Source organism: Portunus trituberculatus, chromosome 3, assembly GCF_017591435.1.
Source record: "Portunus trituberculatus isolate SZX2019 chromosome 3, ASM1759143v1, whole genome shotgun sequence".
NCBI classification, from domain to species: domain Eukaryota; kingdom Metazoa; phylum Arthropoda; class Malacostraca; order Decapoda; family Portunidae; genus Portunus; species Portunus trituberculatus.
In genome coordinates this window covers 7,925,165-7,942,620 of record NC_059257.1, presented here as the reverse complement: position 1 = coordinate 7,942,620, position 17,456 = coordinate 7,925,165, and the positions used below count along the sequence as shown (strand labels likewise).

The following is a 17,456-nucleotide window of genomic DNA, read 5'->3' as shown; positions in this document are numbered from 1 at the left end:
ATTTTCTTTGAAAAGGGAAAAATAAATGTGTTACTTTTGTTATGTACAGATGTCAGGAATTGCTAGAACAAATGATAAGGATAAAATGTTATGAAATATATTGATATCTCTCTCTCTCTCTCTCTCTCTCTCTCTCTCTCTCTCTCTCTCTCTCTCGTGTTTGTGTGTGTGTTATCACATATGCATACAATGGAAACCTCGCTGTTGGCTTCCTCGGAACAAAGTGCGGTCACATAATCAAGACTATCCCTGAGCATTGTTGGGTAATAGTGACGCAGGTATCTAATGGAGTTTTACATTATGCACTGAACCAATGCAAGAATTTAATTACATGCCTGCTTGTTGCTGTGCGAGTCTCGTTTATGACACACTGATAATTTTACCCTCTCACGAAGCGGCCACGTGTCAAAATATCCCTAAGTTAAAAAAAAAAGGAAAAAAAAAAAAACCATGCTTTCTCCCCCAAACGTCCTTGACAACAGAAACAATAATACCATCACTAATAAAGCAAAACATAATGAAATAAAGAAAGCTGTAAAATATCATCACCCCTACACGTGACGACCCCTAAATGAAACGTGTCTGTCTATTTCCACCTGCACTTTCAACTACTACTACTACTACTACTACTACTACTACTACTACTACTACTACTACTACTACTACTACTACTACTACTACTATTTTCACTACTACTACTACTACTACTACTACTACTACTATTACGAAAACCTGTGTCAATGAAGACATACAGACTATAATATTAACTGGAGAAAACATATGCTAATTTTTTTTTTTTTTTTACATTCCAGTGTTTAATTGTCTCCATCTAGAAAAAAGTAGTAATAATAACAATAGAATAAATAAATAGATGTCAGTACAAGTTAAAAGCCTTCATTAAAAAAATACTGAAGGATTGTAGTGTTCTTTGATCTTCCTCTCATCCTTATCATGCATTTGTGTCATGGTAGAGTTGTGGTGTGCATGACATGGTTGCGTAGTCAAGGATTTCTAATGAGAACGACATGAAAGCAAGATTAAGTACAGGCCAAGGGTATTATTCTCATCTTAGGGTTGCTGGGAACACGCCAGAGTAAAATGACAGGGGGTACGCTGGTTATAACATAGGTCTGATAGGGTATGCGGCAGAGAGGGGTAGAAAGATGTGGCAAGGGAAGAGGAAGGGATGGTAGGCAGATGACAATTCGTATGGGAGTATACATATAGGGCATTGGTAGGGGTGTACAGGTTAAAACAGGTAGTATAATGACATAGAAAGGAGAATTGTAGCTGAATATGACTTTGATAAGGATTGGAACCATGTCAGGGCAGGAAGATGACATGAAAGGCGTTTTAGAGATGCGGGGACCGTGGCATGGATCTCTGGAGCGAGGCAGGTAGGCACGTGACAAGGTAACAGTGTGGTAGAGGAAGGGCGTGGCTAAAGTCATGCCTGGGCAGGGAAGGGGTCCATAGCAGGTGGTTAGTGGGTTAGTAAGCCCTTCGTTTCACTGTCTAAATTCCCTACAAGTCCCTAATCCTTGCGCTGTATTGGTTCACCGGTTGTCATCCTTACAACACACTTCTATCCTGCAAATTTAGAATATTCGCTCGCATGTGAATATCTTGAGTCTCTGAATATCCTTGAAGGTTCATAAGTATTCACATAGAAACGATACACTTCTCAATATATTTAGAAAAGTTGTACATAGACCAGTTATGGTAAATAGAATAAAAACAGTTTAACATGGACGAGGCAACACAACTGTCAGCTGAATGGCACGTGAACAGAATAAGAAAAACTGGCTCACTCCTGGCTCGTCATTTTAGGCCTAATATTAACTTGCATAACACTACACACCCTCTACATTTATCGCCTATAATGCTGTATAGAGGCACGGAGGAGTGTGTATATAGGATATAACATAATCAATTGGTACGATATGTTTTCCGGGATGTGGCAACAAGGCTCCAGCTGATGTGGCCTTTAAACGAGTCAGTCACACAGTCACCCACAGCTGCCCTGCAAGTACGTCCATTGCCCCAGCGCCCTAAAAATAACCCTCATAGCCGGGAAAAAAGGGGCGTGATCACGTGCCAAGGTATAGAGGAGAGTCGGGTGGTGTCACTGGTGCTGTTGGTGACTTCTGCTTAGTATTGCACCAAGAGGATTCCAATGGTGACAAGGGACGTTACCTACGAGACACGGCTTCGAAGGGACGGTCTTGTGGCGGTTCACCAAACTTACAGGTGGCTTCACTGCACCCAAGATCTTCACGACCACCTCACTCTGCAGGGCGGTTCGAATAGCGTCTTTTGCCTCTCTAAACCTTACAATTGACTTCACTTTACCGGACAGAACCGTAGCTCTGTCTAACGTCGCTACTTTCCCGGGAATCATAGCTTAGAACCGTTGCCTAGTTTGTTTTGTAGTGTGGAGTGTTTCTAGCTATATTCCAACTTGTTTGCGCGACTGCGAGGCTGAAATCTTGCCGTCTGCCGATTACTGAGTGAGGAAACATGGCTCTTCGTAAGCTAGCCACAGATGCCCTGGCCCGCGGGGTGTTGGCCTCAGAATCTCTTGTAGGGAAGGAGTTATCAAGCATTCCTAAAGCCTGGGCCAGCACTTCAGCAGCTGTGAAGGTAAAAAACAACAGGAAGACTGAAGACCTCAAGGATTTGCCCAAGCGGACTGTCTTTATCTCCCAGTCTAGTGATATCTTCTCCAATCTTGCTCTGGAGGACTGGCTGTACAAGAACTGGTCCTTTGAGAGGCGTAATGTTCTGCTGCTGTGGCGTAACTCCCCCTGCGTGGTCATAGGAAGGCATCAGAACCCACAAGTAGAGGCCAATCTGTCTTATTTGGAGAGTGCTGGAGTGCCCCTAGCCAGGCGGGGCAGCGGTGGCGGGGCGGTGTACCACGACCACGGTAACCTGAACTGCACCTTCTTCACTACTCGAGATAGGTAAGATTTTGTGTATCTCTCTCTCTCTCTCTCTCTCTCTCTCTCTCTCTCTCTCTCTCTCTCTCTCTCTCTCTCTCTCTCTCTCCAATATTTTTAGTTTTTTTTATCGATTTATGTACCATTTTTTTATTTATCATGTATATCATTGTATTATCTCTACTACTACTACTGCTGCTACTACTACTACTACTACTGCTGCTGCTGCTACTACTACTACTACTACTACTACTACTACTACTACTACTACTACTACTACTAACCCTGGCATCCGTAAAACCATGTGGATAGTACAGAATTAGAAGGGATAGTAATAAACAGCGATGAGTAAACTATTCAGCGCTAACAAAGACTTAGAGAGAGAGAGAGAGAGAGAGAGAGAGAGAGAGAGAGAGAGAGAGATAATTGCTTGTCATCTTTCTTTACAATACAGCCATTCCTTCACGCACACCTCCACCGTACGTGTTATGAGTCACGTATTGTCATTAGTATGTCTTTTTTCTTTAATTTAGTTGTTACAAGGCCAGAGAAAGAGAGAGAGAGAGAGAGTCATAAGTACATAACATTTATAAATCAAAACAAACGAGATAAGAATGCTGACAGATAAGGAAATGGTGTAACGCTTGCCTTAAAACATTGCCCGCGTCTTGTTTGTGAACTAAAAATAAACCAGTAAAGAAGATCAGTGGGAGTTGTAACTAAGAGAGGAGAAAGGAGGAAAGGAATGAATGAGAGAGAGAGAGAGAGAGAGAGAGAGAGAGAGAGAGAGAGAGAGAGAGAGTAAGGGATGGAAGCTTGCCCGGCGTGCTCAAAATCATAGGCTGCTGTTGGCAACTAAAAATAGAGACTGGAGGAATAGAATAGTAAAATCAGTTAAGAGGTGGCCAGAAAGTAAAATGGTGAAGAAAAAGGCTGAAAAAAAGAGAGGTTTATAAATATTCTCTTGATTTCTTTGCTTTTATCATTAGTACGTAAAGAAATTGGAGAATAACGGCAAGATTTCACTGATCCAGCCTACCTTGCCAATCTACTTATTCACTATTCGTCCTCCCTATTCATATTTGACTTTCTCCTGGCGTGGACCTCATCACTAAGCCTATTCTACTCATCCAGAAATGTTTGTGAGCCTTTTACTAATGTCCTTCTTAAACCTAAACTTATCTAGGTTATATCCTTTACCCAAGTTCTTTTCTTATTGTATACTTTGCTCATATTACCTTCATTAATTCGTTTTACCCGTTTTAATCCCTTCAGTACTATGGCGCTTTTTTCCATGTTCACTCTGCTTACTATTTGGCGATTTCATACAGCTTCAGAAATTTATGTGGGGGATTGAAATAGCGAAGACATTAGCCATTAATCTTCCGACCTCCATAAACCCTTAAAAATATAAATGCAATAATCAAATCCTACCCAAAACTCGTGGTGAAAATGCGTCCTAGTACCAATAGGGTTAATACAAATATCATAACCTTACGCCCTTCTGCTGTGTTAACAAAAAGAGGTAATAAAACGTAATAAAAGCTAACAAAGGATGGAAGAACTGATAGGAGGGGATGAAGGTAGAAATCTCACTTCTGCATTTCTGGCTCATATCTACGTGTTTAGAAGATAACACCTAACCACACGAGATAGAGATAGAGAAGGGAGAAAGTGCGAGGTTAAGACTAATATCATATCCATCCTAACAGAAAACAAACTCTAATGACAACAGAGAGGGGTAAATAAGGGTGGAGAGACAGAAGGGAGAGAGAAAAGGAGAGGGTTGGAGCTGTTGCTAGGGGCCAGGCCGGAGTCAGGGAGAGAAGGAGGGTACCCCGCTTCACAGTTCACCCCCCATCAAGCTGCCACGTGACTACCAAGACACGTGACCGGTAGGTTACCTCCCTCGCACCACACATAGCTCCCTAATGTCCCTATTCTCGCCTCGTGGCCCTAGGAACAGGTGGTGGTGTTTTGCAGTATGGAAACCTAACTACTTGCGGAAGGGAAGTGGCATTGAGAGTTCGCCAAGTGACCACGCGTGAAGATTTTATAAATATGTTGAGGACGCGGTTTCCTGCACGTTGTCCTCTCCTCCTTTGTCTCTCTCTCTCTCTCTCTCTCTCTCTCTCTCTCTCTCTCTCTCTCTCTCTCTCTCTCTCTCTCTCTCTCTCATCTACTATTCTCTACATGTCCCACTACTCTCTCTCTCTCTCTCTCTCTCTCTCTCTCTCTCTCTCTCTCTCTCTCTCTCTCTCATCTACTATTCTCTACATGTCCCACTCCTACTCTCTCTCTCTCTCTCTCTCTCTCTCTCTCTCTCTCTCTCTCTCTCTCTCTCTCTCTCTCGTACAGTACTTTTCCATCGCTTGTCTCCCCTACTGGTGCCTCCCTCCTTCCTGTTCCTCACCCCACATAGCTTCTCCCTCCCCACTTCTCCCCCTCCTTGTTCTCTCCTCTCCCCACTTCCTCCCCGTCTCTCTCTCCCCGTCGCTCTCTTAACCGGCTATGCATAAGCTGGGAAGCCGGTTGATTTATATTTTAGGGTTGTATTTATCCCGTCACTGCAAACAAGGAACTTAAACGACGAACAGTTCTTAGATGAGATTAGAGGTGATAATGAAATAGGAACAGGTGTGAAAGTTAGTACTATACATATAAGATTTGATGATTATGAAGATATAAAAGTGCTGAGGCGTTAAAAGTCATTCAGTACACGAAATATATTGAAAAGTATTATATTTTAGAATTTTAAAGGAAAAAGAAATTACAGAGATGTTAAGAGCTGAGGCGATGAAACACGAAATCTTAGCAAGTATTGGGGAAGAGTAAGTGAATGGGAGGTACAGGTGGGTCTGGCAGAGCGGCTGTTGATTATTATGCATTGTCTATTTGCAGGTATGACCGACATACTAACTTGGAGATGATTTGTCGAGCTCTACATCTCGACTTTGGCATCCAGGCTCACCCAAACTCCAGAGATGATATTATTATGGACCACGATCATAAGGTGAGTTAGTCTCTTCTATAGTTAACCCCTTCAATATTCAGCACTGGGACACATTTTTACTGCGAGTTTTTGGGTATGATTAGACTAGTGTGTTTAGTTTAGGAAGGGTCTATGGAGGTCAGAAGATTAATGGGCAGTCTTTACTATTTCAATCACAACCTAAGCTTCTGAAGTTGTATAGAATTGCCAAATACTAACAGAATGAAAATGGAAATACGTCATAGTTCTGAAGGGGTTAATAGTTATTCCAGATCCTTCTTTTCTTCGTTAATTCTAGTTTCATGTCCCTTTTTTTTATTGTATAAGAGTATAAATCTGTCTAAAAGCAACGAAAACAATGAATCAAGAAGGCCCACTTAGATGACATTCCATATTTTAGTTACCATTTCCAGTTGCATATCTTGTTTTGCATATTTTAGTTACAAATTCCACCTACTTCTCTTCTTTATTCATATACATTACATATGCAGAGCCAGGATAACCATTGAGTATTCAGGTTGCATATTCGCCTCATTTACTATTCAGGATATCCATTATATTGGTATATCCACTGCCAGAGGAGGTTGGTTAGGGCTTGAATAAGGGAAGTAATGTCTCAGGAGGGGATATTTATATACACTAAGATTGTAATCAGTAAGAATATCTAGTCATGCTTTGTTCACTCTTTGTTCACGTGTGTGTGTGTGTGTGTGTGTGTGTGTGTGTGTGTGTGTGTGTGTGTGTGTGTGTTGTTATCAAGGCTAGACTGATTATTCATGAGACTAGACTGAAGAAGGAGGAGGAGGAGGAGGAGGAGGAAGAAGAGGAAGAGGAGTGATAGGAAAGGAAGAAGAGCAGGAAGTAGAACGTGGAGTTATACCAATGAATATATAAAGGAATAAATATGAAATGTGTTCAGATATATTGATATAATGTACAGTTTATTTTATATAGAGATAAATAAATGAAGGAAAAAAAAAGATGGAGTAGGAGGAAGATACAGGGATTAATAAAGGATAGAGTAAGTAAGTGTGTAAATAAATTAGAAGAATGTTAGTAGTATATGATAATTAGTGATGAAGGAAGCAGCAACAATATTAAAGAGGAGAATAAAGGAATAATAATGTCAAAGATGAAGAAAAGAGTAACAATTATAAGAGAGGAAGTAGAAAAATTAATAAGAAAGTGATAATAATAAACAGAAAAAAAGACTGCAATAATTTAAAAGAGAAAGAAAGTAATAATATAAAAAAATAAATAAAGAACAGTGACAAAATAAAAAAAAGACGAAACCAACACAAAAGGAGAGGTAGGAAGCAATAATATCAAAAGCACCTTGCCAGACTCCTTATATCCTGTGTGTGGTTGTCCTTGCATATGTTTACAAGCAACTCAGGGTCCAACGCATGCCAATAGGAACAAGTAACGAATGCACTGCTGTTAATATGTGTCAAGGCTTCTTAGTGCATCCTAACTTAATATAGAAACACCCCTACCTCTCTTGCATATGCCATTTAGGTCAAGGAAGAAATGCACTTGTGTTTATTAGTGTTCTTGATGTTTTGGGGCTGTGTGTGTGAAGTAGGTTAGTGTTTCTGCTGCATAATGTGGTTTGTAAAGTTGCTAGAGACAAAGGTGCATTCACTACATTCTCAGGTGTATGAAAATATTAATTGCATTCTCAGGTGCTAGGCGTAATTAGGCATAAAATGCATTCATTACATTCTCAGGTGTACGAACATATTGATTGCATTCTCAGGTGTACAAAGACCTAAAAATCTCCTTAATTGCATTTTTATTGATTTTTTAGGTGTCTGGGTCTGCTGCCAAGCTGGGCCGCTCCACCGCTTACCACCACTGCACGCTGCTGGTCAACACAGACAGACACCAGCTCAAACTGACCCTCAATGGGGATAAGGTACTGCGAGATTATGCTTTTGGGGAGTGTTGTGCTCTCTCTCTCTCTCTCTCTCTGGACTTTAGACTGTGTTCATAGTGATAAGCAGTGGTATCTTTCGGCTTTCTGATATTTCTGCTTTATCTGCTTTGTTTTCAGTACGAATGTTTGTAACCTTGAACGATACTATACCATACACCCTGCCCCACGCCACCTTCTCTCTCTCTCTCTCTCTCTCTCTGGCTGAAGGTTAATAATGCCAGCCTAGCCAAACTTATAGATAGGTAAATAGATAGTTTTATTGACCACAGCAGTTCCTAAATCCAACATACAATTGAAATATCAGCGTAGTCCGAAAAGTGAAGCCGCGTGAAGCCAGTAACCCTACAAGTGGCCGGTCCCTTGTTCATGCTGCCTGTGTCCACCTATCATCCTTAGCATTCAGTTTGCTCCATTTATTTTTAGCTGGCTGTGCATCAGGCTGGCAATCCCCATCTGGTATCCTAAAACACACACACACACACACACACATTCCTGGCTAATTTAGATCCATAGTTAGGTTAAGCATTTCATTGTTTTAATGTCCCCCCTCCCCCCTGTACATTTTCAGTGTAAATTTTTTGTTGCACTGGCAAATTAATAAACCGTATATTATTATTATTATTATTACACGTTATTATTTTTGCACTATTTGGAATGTCGTATATCTAAGGTTAGTTAGGTGAAGAGTAGCTGCCACACGCATTCCACTCACAGCAAGGCGCAAGTTTTTTTTTTTTTTTTATGGAACTGGAGAACTGGGTAAGGAAAAAAAAAAAAGGCTCACTTATTTGCCAGTTCCCTTGCTTAAGATGGTCATTTGTTTTTATTTTGATGGTGTGTTTGTGTTTTAATGTCTATTTACTTCTGTCACTGTTGCATTTCACTACGACACTGCTAATAGTCAAGGAAAGAAAGAAGGAAGGAAGGAATAGAAATGTAAGGAGTAAAATCTTGACTCCAATTGTAGACGAGAGAAAAAAAAAAGTGAATTCCTATAAAAACAATGAAAAAAAGTTAATTCCCATGTTTACTTAACGGACACACTAAATGAAAACAATTAAGTAACGTGAATTCCACCACTATGTCAGTGAACTGTGTGTGTGTGTGTGTGTGTGTGTGTGTGTGTGTGTGTGTAGGTGCCTGGCCCTCCTCTACACACCACTTAACCCTTATCACGTGCACAATGCCTCTTATCTCATGTCCCTTGCCTGTGTTATCATTCTTGGCAGCAACGTTCATGTTCCACCTGCACAGTCTTGGTTATATAATGTAATTTTGTTATGTTTGTGCTGCCTGCGTGTGACTTTGCACGTACTGCTTAAATAGCGAGACTTGGAAAGCTGGTCTTGGTGATACAAAGAAAGAATAGATGATATATAGATTCATGAGTTTTTTATATTTTTTTATATAATGGAAGTTGCAATGTAAGAAAAAAAATAAAGCACAGGAACAGCTCACTCTTAACCCCTTTAATACTGAGATGTACTTTTTACCTTGACTTTTGGTTATTATTAGACGATTTTATTTGCATTAGGTAGGCTTTATGGAGGTCAGAAGATTTATGTCCAGAACCTTTACTATTCTAATCCCTACATATGTTTCTGAAGCTGTATAAAATCGCCTAATAGTAACCAGAATGAATTTGGAAACGCGTCCTGGTGCTGAAGAGATTAAAATTAACATGGGAAACGTAAGAGATGGGAAAAAATATGAAAATAAAGGCATCATTATTTTTCAGGTATATAAGAAAATAGAAAATCAAACTCCATTACAAAATAAATAAATAAATAGAAATAAGAAAATAAATTACTAAATACTGCGATGAACTAACATATCAAATAGTAAACATCACTTATTTATATACAGACATTTTTTATCTAACTCGAGTCTTTATTTACCAACTTCACCCAATGCTATCTCGAGAGGACCAGAGAGCAAACACTTGTATATGTGGGGTTCATCTCGTGTGTGTGTGTGTGTGTGTGTGTGTGTGATAAATCGAGATTGTACTGGTAATGCTTGACCGACTGACCTCATACACTTATTAATCTCTTCAGCACCAGGACGCGTTTCCATATTCATTTTAGTTACTGTTTGGTGATTTTATACAGCTTCAGAAACATATGTTGGCATTGAAATCGTAAAGACTGGCCATTAATCTTTCAACTCCCATAAACCCTTCCTAATGCAAAATAAAATAGTTTAATCATACCCAAAACTCAAGATCAAAATGCATCGCAGTTCCTGAAGGGGGTTAAAGACACATAGAAAATAGATATAGATAAAAAAAAAAAATAGAAGATGAAGGGAGAAGGAAATAAAGTAAAAGGAAGGGAGAGGAAGATAAGATAAAATAAACAGGAATAAGAAGCATAACTAAAAAAAAAAAAAAAGCAGAAATGTAAACAAGAATATGAACGAAGGAAATAAGATTGTGACTCCTATGATCGTGTTTTTGATGGGGTTATTGGAGATAGAATAGGAAATCAGTAATATTGTACGTCTGGAAGCGAGGGAGGCCAACATTTAGAAACACACTGCTCTATTTTCCAAGGCTAGAGATGATTAGCGACATTTTCAAGGGTGTTTCTCCAGTTAATGATGTAGAAATTTTGTCACTCTGCCTCTAGAACCATAAAAACACTTAAAACGACTCTAGTACCGTAAAAACACCTTAAAAATACTCGTTTTAATTCAAATAAAACCTTTTTGAAATAGAGGTGAAGCGCAGAAGTATTTGAGAACAGTTTAGGGTTTGGGTGTTGTGGTTTTTGTTGTTATTGAGTCTGGTTGTAGAAGAGAAGAGAGTAGAATAGACAGGATTTCTTTCATTATTTCCTCTTTCTCCATTGTCTTGTTCTATATACGTGATCTTGAATATGGAGAGGTGAGAATGTATGTAAAATCGTTGTTGTTCTTGAGTCTGATTATTGAAGAGAAGAGAATAGAAAAGACATAATTTCCTTCATTACTTAATCCTTTTCCCTTGCCTTGTTCTATACACGTGATCTTTAATATGGAGAGGTTGTGAGAATGTATGCAGTCATTTCTATCGAGAGAGAGAGAGAGAGAGAGTCGGTCCTTCCTATTTGTACGAACTGACCTCCGTTCCTTACTCTGATGCAAGCAAGCGCTTGTCATTTCCTCTTCACTTTCACTTTCACTTCCTCTTCCTAGCTAACTCATCCTATCTAGAAGGCAACATGGTCTCTTTTCTTTTACTAATTCCTCCTGAACTCTTATTTTTTTTTTTTACATTTCCTTTTCTAGCTTCCTTTTCTCTATCTTTCTCTAACTTTTCTAGTATAAGAGGAGGAGGAGAAGGAGAAGAAGGAGGAGGAGGAGGAGGAGGAGGAGGAGGAGGAGGACAAAGAAAAGGTAGAAGAGGAATAGGAGAAGGAGGAGGTGGAGGAGTTGGAAGAGAAGCAAGACAATAAAAAATAACTGTCTTCCTATCTTTGCCACCTTTCCCTAACCACACACATCCTTTCAGAGCATCAAGAGCAAAGCCACAGCCAGCACACCCGCCCATGTTATGAACCTGAGTGAGATGAAGCCAGGCATCACTGTGGAGCAAGTGCTGACTAGTGTAGGGAGGGCTTTCCTTGGCCACGATCAGGCTCTTGCTAATGGCTTCACTCTCGTCAATCCTACAGATGAGTGGTTCCCTGGTAAGTTGTGGTGGTGGTGGTGGTTCTGTTGGTCATATATTTTGTGGGTGTTTTTAAAGGTTGTAGTGAGAGTTGTATGCTTCTTTTATAACCCTTTAGTACCATAACACATTTTCATATTTATTCTTATTTGGAGATTTTTAAACAGCTTCATAAACTTTTGTGGGGAGTTGAAATAGTGAAGACTCTGGCCATTAATCTTCTGACCTCCATAGACCCTTCATAATGCAAATAAAATTGTCTAATCACACACAAAAGTCATGATAAAAATGCATTCCAGTACCGAAGCGATTAAGAGGTTGTGGTGGAGGTTGTAAGGGATTTCAAGGGTGCTTTCATGTTTGTAGTGGTTGAATTGGGTGTACAGGAAGTTATTAGGGTCTTAAAGGGTGTTTTCTTGGTTGTAGTGATAGTGTAATTGTTTTGTGAAGTTAGTGATGGTTACTCTAGTGATAGTTGAACAAAATCTGAAGGAAGTTATGAGGCTTTTATGGATGTTAATGGTGAAAGAGAAAAGGAAAAATGTATAAGGAAGAGGGTTGTTTTTTAATGAATAGTGATATAGTAAGGGAAAATGTATAAAGAAAAATGTATGTAGTTTTATTCTTAGGATGATAATAGTGAAAGTATTTTTAGAATGTTAATAGTGAAAGAGTAAAGAAAAGTAAATATAAAGTAGAGGGTTATTTTGTTTTTAGATGATAATAGTGAAAAAGTAAAAGAAAAATTAATATAGATTTAGCAAAGGGTTATTTTTAAGAACGATAATGGTGAAAGAGTAAATAAAAATGAATATAAAGCAGAGGGTTGTTGTGGTGAATGTGATTATGAAAGGTGTGTGGCCATGAATACTGCATGAAGGTCAGCCTGTTGTGTGGAAGGAAACACGTGTGCACCAAACACCTGACTGGAATGATGCAAGACTCAAGGGTGTTTGTTGCCAGGGAGGATGTGTAATTCACCTCGGTTGTCTGCTGGTCACCCAGCCAGTCTTCCCCATTACAGAAAAAGCTCAGAGCTCATAGATCGATCTTTGGGTAGGACTGAGACCACATAACACACTCCACACACCGGGAAAGCAAGGCCACAACCCCTCCAGTTACATCCCGTACCTATTTACTGCTAGGTGAACACACCTCACACATTAAGAGGCTTGCCCATTTGCCTCGCTGCGCCCGGGACTCGAACCCGGCCCTCTCGATTGTGAGTCGAGCATGCTAGCCACTACACTACGCTGTGTGTGTGTGTGTGTGTGTGTGTGTGTGTGTGTGTGTGTGTGTGTGTGTGTGTGTGTGTGTGTAAAAGGAGCACTAGGCAAGAGCAATGAAAACTTAGGTAAAAAGAAAAGGAAAAATAAAAAACAAAAGGAAAAAAGGTCTTGCGATGTCGGTCTCTACAAAAACTTAGAAAAAAAGAAAAGTAAGAAGAGAATAAAAGGCCTTCTTGTGATGTTAGTCTCTAAAGGAAAGGGTCAAAATTATTAAAACAGTTAGGCAGTTCTACTGAAAGAGTTTAAATGAATAATAAAAAATGATAAGTATTCTTGCAGATCTTGAGAAGCGAGAGTTAATATCATATTATTTACCACCAATATTAAAGAGAAGTTATTAACCCCTTCAATACTGGGACACATTTTTACCTTGAGATTTGTGTATGATTAGACCATTTTATTGGCATTAGGAAGGGTCTATGGAGGTCAGGAGGTTAATGGCCACAGTCTTCACTATTCTAATCCCCCCCTTAAGTTTTGGAAGCTGTATAAAATCACCAAATAGTAAGCAGAATGATTATGGAAACATGTCAATGGAAGTCAGAAGATTAATGACCAGTCTTCACTATTTTACTCCCACACATAAGTTTCTAAAGCTGTATAAAATAAAATAGTAAGCAGAATGAATATGGAAACAAATCATGGTACTGAAGGGGTGTAGTAGAAATATTGGAGTCTTGTTATTGTCCAGTGTATTTAAATGCAAATATTATAGTCTATGGAGGTCAGTCTTCACTATTTTACTCCCCCAACATAAATTTCTGGAGCTGTATGAAATCAAATAGTAAGCAGAATGAATATGGAAAGTGTCAAGTCACTCAAGGGATTAATGTGTTACTTCAGGTCTTGGAGAGCTGGAAGCAGTACTTAGATCAGCACGGTGGCTGGAGGGACAGACTCCACGCTGCACCATCACCCGCAGTGTGCCAATCCCCCAGGGCCTGCTGCCACATGCCTCCAACACCTCCCTGGCCGTCACTGTGCAGGTAAGACACACACACACACACACACACACACACACACACACACACACACACACACACACACACACACACTAACTAATAAACCGTTTATTGTTATTATTATTATTATTATTATTATTATAGGTACTGCAAATATCACAATCATTAAAAAGTTGAGAAAAGAATAAGATAAATAATAGCATGTTAAATCTTAGATACAAGCTCTTCTAAATTTTGTCTGGCAGAACACACACACACACACACACACACACACTCTGGATGACTTCTACTTCCCTTCTACCTTTTCTGATGCTGATACACAATTAATTTCCACATCTACTGTTTATTACTGTCCTTCACTAATGCTGTTAATCTTGAGTACTCTGGATTTTTAGGCATAACTGGTGAATACTCTTAGATTTCTATGCATAACTCTTGAATTCTAGTCCTTCCTCTTGATTTTTTTGGCATAACTAACTTTACTAACCTAATTTCTTACAACTTGAATTTTTGAGCCGAACTGACTATTTCCAGGCATAACTCTTGATTTTTTGGCTTTCCTCTTGGTTTCTAGGCTTTATTCTTGCTTTTCCATGTCTAACTAGCTTATTTCTTGCTTAACTTGATTCCTTAATGTAACTTACTTTATTTGTAGGTATAACTCGATTATTTAGGCTAACTCTTGATTTGCAGGCATAACTAACTATTTTTAGGCCTACCTCTTGATTTCTTAGCCTAACTCTTGATTTCTTGGCCTGACTACCTTTATTTCTATGCCTTCCTCTTGATTTCTAGGCCTACCATGGACTCGTGGAGGAGGTGAGGATGGAGGATGACACTGAGAAGGAGGGAGTTGCTGAGTTGGTGCAGGATATCGGCGCTGGTCTGAGAGGAGCGCCCTTCTCCTCAGACACTTTCAACATCATTGCCGGCCGACTGCGATTCTCCCCCGCCCTCACCCACTTCCCCCTCCCTGCCTCTGCCCGCCCCATCCCCACACCCACGCGCTCTGTCATCTGAAACGCTGTGGTTGAATCTCCTTAGTTTTGGTGGAGGGGCTTGGAGTGGTGTTGGGATGTCCAGAGTGGAGTAATGTGGGATGTGGGTTTCCATCTTATACTTTAGCCACTTATGGAGTTATAAAATGCTTATGTGCTTGTGGGCAGAATGCTACTATTTGGTGTTAACCCCTTCAGTACTGGGACACAGCTTTTACCTTGAGATTTGTGTATGATTAGGCCATTCTGTTGACATTAAGAAGGGTCTATGGAGGTCAGAAGATTAATGGCCAGTCTTCACTATTTCAATCCCTTCAGTACTGGGACACAGCTTTTTCTTTGAGACTTGTGTATGATTAAGCCATTCTGTTGACATTAAGAAGGGTCTATGGAGATCAGAAGATTAATGGTCACCGTCTTCACTATTTTAATCCCTTCAATACTGGGAGACATTTTAACCTTAAGATTTGTGTATGATTAGACCATTTTATTGACATTAAGAAGGGTCTATGGAGGTCAGAAGGTTAATGGTCACAGTCTTTACTATTTTAATCCCCCATATGAATTTCTGAAGCTATATAAAATCACCAAATAGGAAATGGAATAGATATGGGATCACATCATGGTACTCAAGGGGTTAAAAGGATTTGATTAATAATGATTCACAGTGAAAGGGTCTGACAGATTTAAGGAATCAAAGCTAATGTGAAGGGCTGGGTAATTTTTTAATTTTTTTTATTTATTTATTTATTTTTTTAAAGGTTTGTGGTATTGATATTTTTTCAGTAAGGTGTTATCAGAAAGGCTCTTCACCACACCTCCCTTCATTCACCAGGAGAGCCAGACAACAGGCAGACTCCCTCATTATCATGGGCTTCATTTCTCATCCGTCATTCCATCGTCGAGGTTCTACACTTTTATCTTAACCCTTTTCCTAACTTAGACATTTTTCCTTTTCCTAACAGACAATTTTTCTTTTCAAAATAGACATGACTTTTTCCTTTTCCTAATGTTTCCTTTTCTCAACAGATAACTTTCCTTTTCCTAATGTTGATTTATTTTCCCCTTAATATAGACGTTTCCTTCTCTTAATGTTGAGACTTGTTTTGTATCTGAATTTAACACCCATTTTTAATACATACACTATCTCATTTTAACATCCATTTTTATTTAATACATACACAATGACTAACTTTTATACACTTTAGACTCAAGATATACTAACCAATCTTACTGTCCAAGAATCTTTATAAGAAGCACTACTTACATTTTAACTTATTGCAACAGCCTCTAGTGTGTTAAGCTGTGTAGACTCAACATTCATACTAGTCCTTGTTCCCCCATTCTCATATCTCATTACCCTTGCATCCTTACTCTAGTACTCTTACTCATCCTCTCTTCTCATTCTCTTAGCACTGTTACTAGAGTGCTCTCACCAAGACTAGTAATTGGTCCCTGCTGCTTCCCTTGCTGAGCCTCCAGGATGTCAAACAATGCATTGGTTTTTATCAACGTGATCTACCGGTCTTCACGTAATAGTGTGGCACTTTCTAGGATACTATGGTGTCTATTTCCTTACCTACAGATATGGTCATTATTAGTCTACATATCTGTACTTCCTGGCACTGTTCTAATCTTTTACTGCAGCAGTAGATGGGAATTTCATATCGACACCAACTGTTTCTATCCTTTCTGCTTGACTCCTGCCTTCATTCAGTGGGTGCATCTGCATATCATAAACATTAACTTGCCATTTTGCTTGTTCCCACACACACACTACTAGTGAGCCTTATACTGTAACAGTGGCACTGGTATCCCTCACTGGTGACAGCCTGGAATAGTCTGGTGGTGGCACTGCTATCATGTCGTTATGTTGTGACATGTACAGCCACTGACTGACTGACTGTGATCCACACCAAGTCCCACCACAGCCCTCAGCGGCGACACTTGTGGCCCGTCAGACATGATGGGGTGCGGGGAAGTGGTGTGGATCTGCCAGTGGCTATAGAGTTAACTATTTTTGTTTTCACTGTTGAAAATTGAGTGTTAGCAATGTTCAGTGAGGAACATTGGCTTTTGTGGTGCACCAAGTTTCACAGCAACTTTGAAACTGTTCAGCATTATTATCAGCACAATGGTGCCTCACTGTCTTGGTGCCACTTTGTGATGCACAACTAGCCTTAAGTGTTGTGTGACAGAAACTTGGTACATCACACTGCACTTCTTATTTAAAAAAAGAAGGGGGAAAAAAATAAAGTTGAGCTTTCTGCGTATGGTTGGTTATATTGACATGTATTTTACTAAGATAACAAATAAAAAAATATATTATTAAATTGAAGGATTCCTGCACCAAACTGTGACCATCAAGGTTCCATCCATTTCTAGCCATGTCTACCACACCACCTACTTCCAGGCACTTGTCATCATCAGGCATCACCATCACCATCACCACACCTACTACTTACCAACACCCATTCTACCATACCATCCAACACATCATCCCCAACCACCCAGCCACTACCACCCACTACTGTACCACCACCACCACCACAATGCCACCATGCCCAAACCCTGACGGCTTACCTACACAGCGTTCCTCAGTTCAGCCGGCTGCACTCAACACTCACCACTTGCAGGGCCGGTGGACACCTCAGCACGCCAGGGAAGGAAGCACACAAGGCG

The 17,456-nt window shown here is 39.8% G+C and overlaps 1 protein-coding gene across 1 annotated transcript; it reads left to right on the top strand.

Moving 5' to 3' along the window:
* Nucleotides 1–1,848: 1,848 nt before the first annotated feature.
* LOC123507900 (lipoyltransferase 1, mitochondrial-like) lies at nt 1,849–17,107 on the top strand. Its single transcript, XM_045261201.1, has 6 exons — nt 1,849–2,966; nt 5,844–5,955; nt 7,745–7,852; nt 11,367–11,544; nt 13,658–13,800; nt 14,572–17,107. The coding sequence occupies exons 1-6, from the start codon at nt 2,521–2,523 to the stop codon at nt 14,794–14,796; spliced, it is 1,212 nt and encodes a 403-aa protein (XP_045117136.1). The 5' UTR covers nt 1,849–2,520; the 3' UTR covers nt 14,797–17,107.
* The last annotated feature ends 349 nt before the right edge of the window (nt 17,108–17,456 follow it).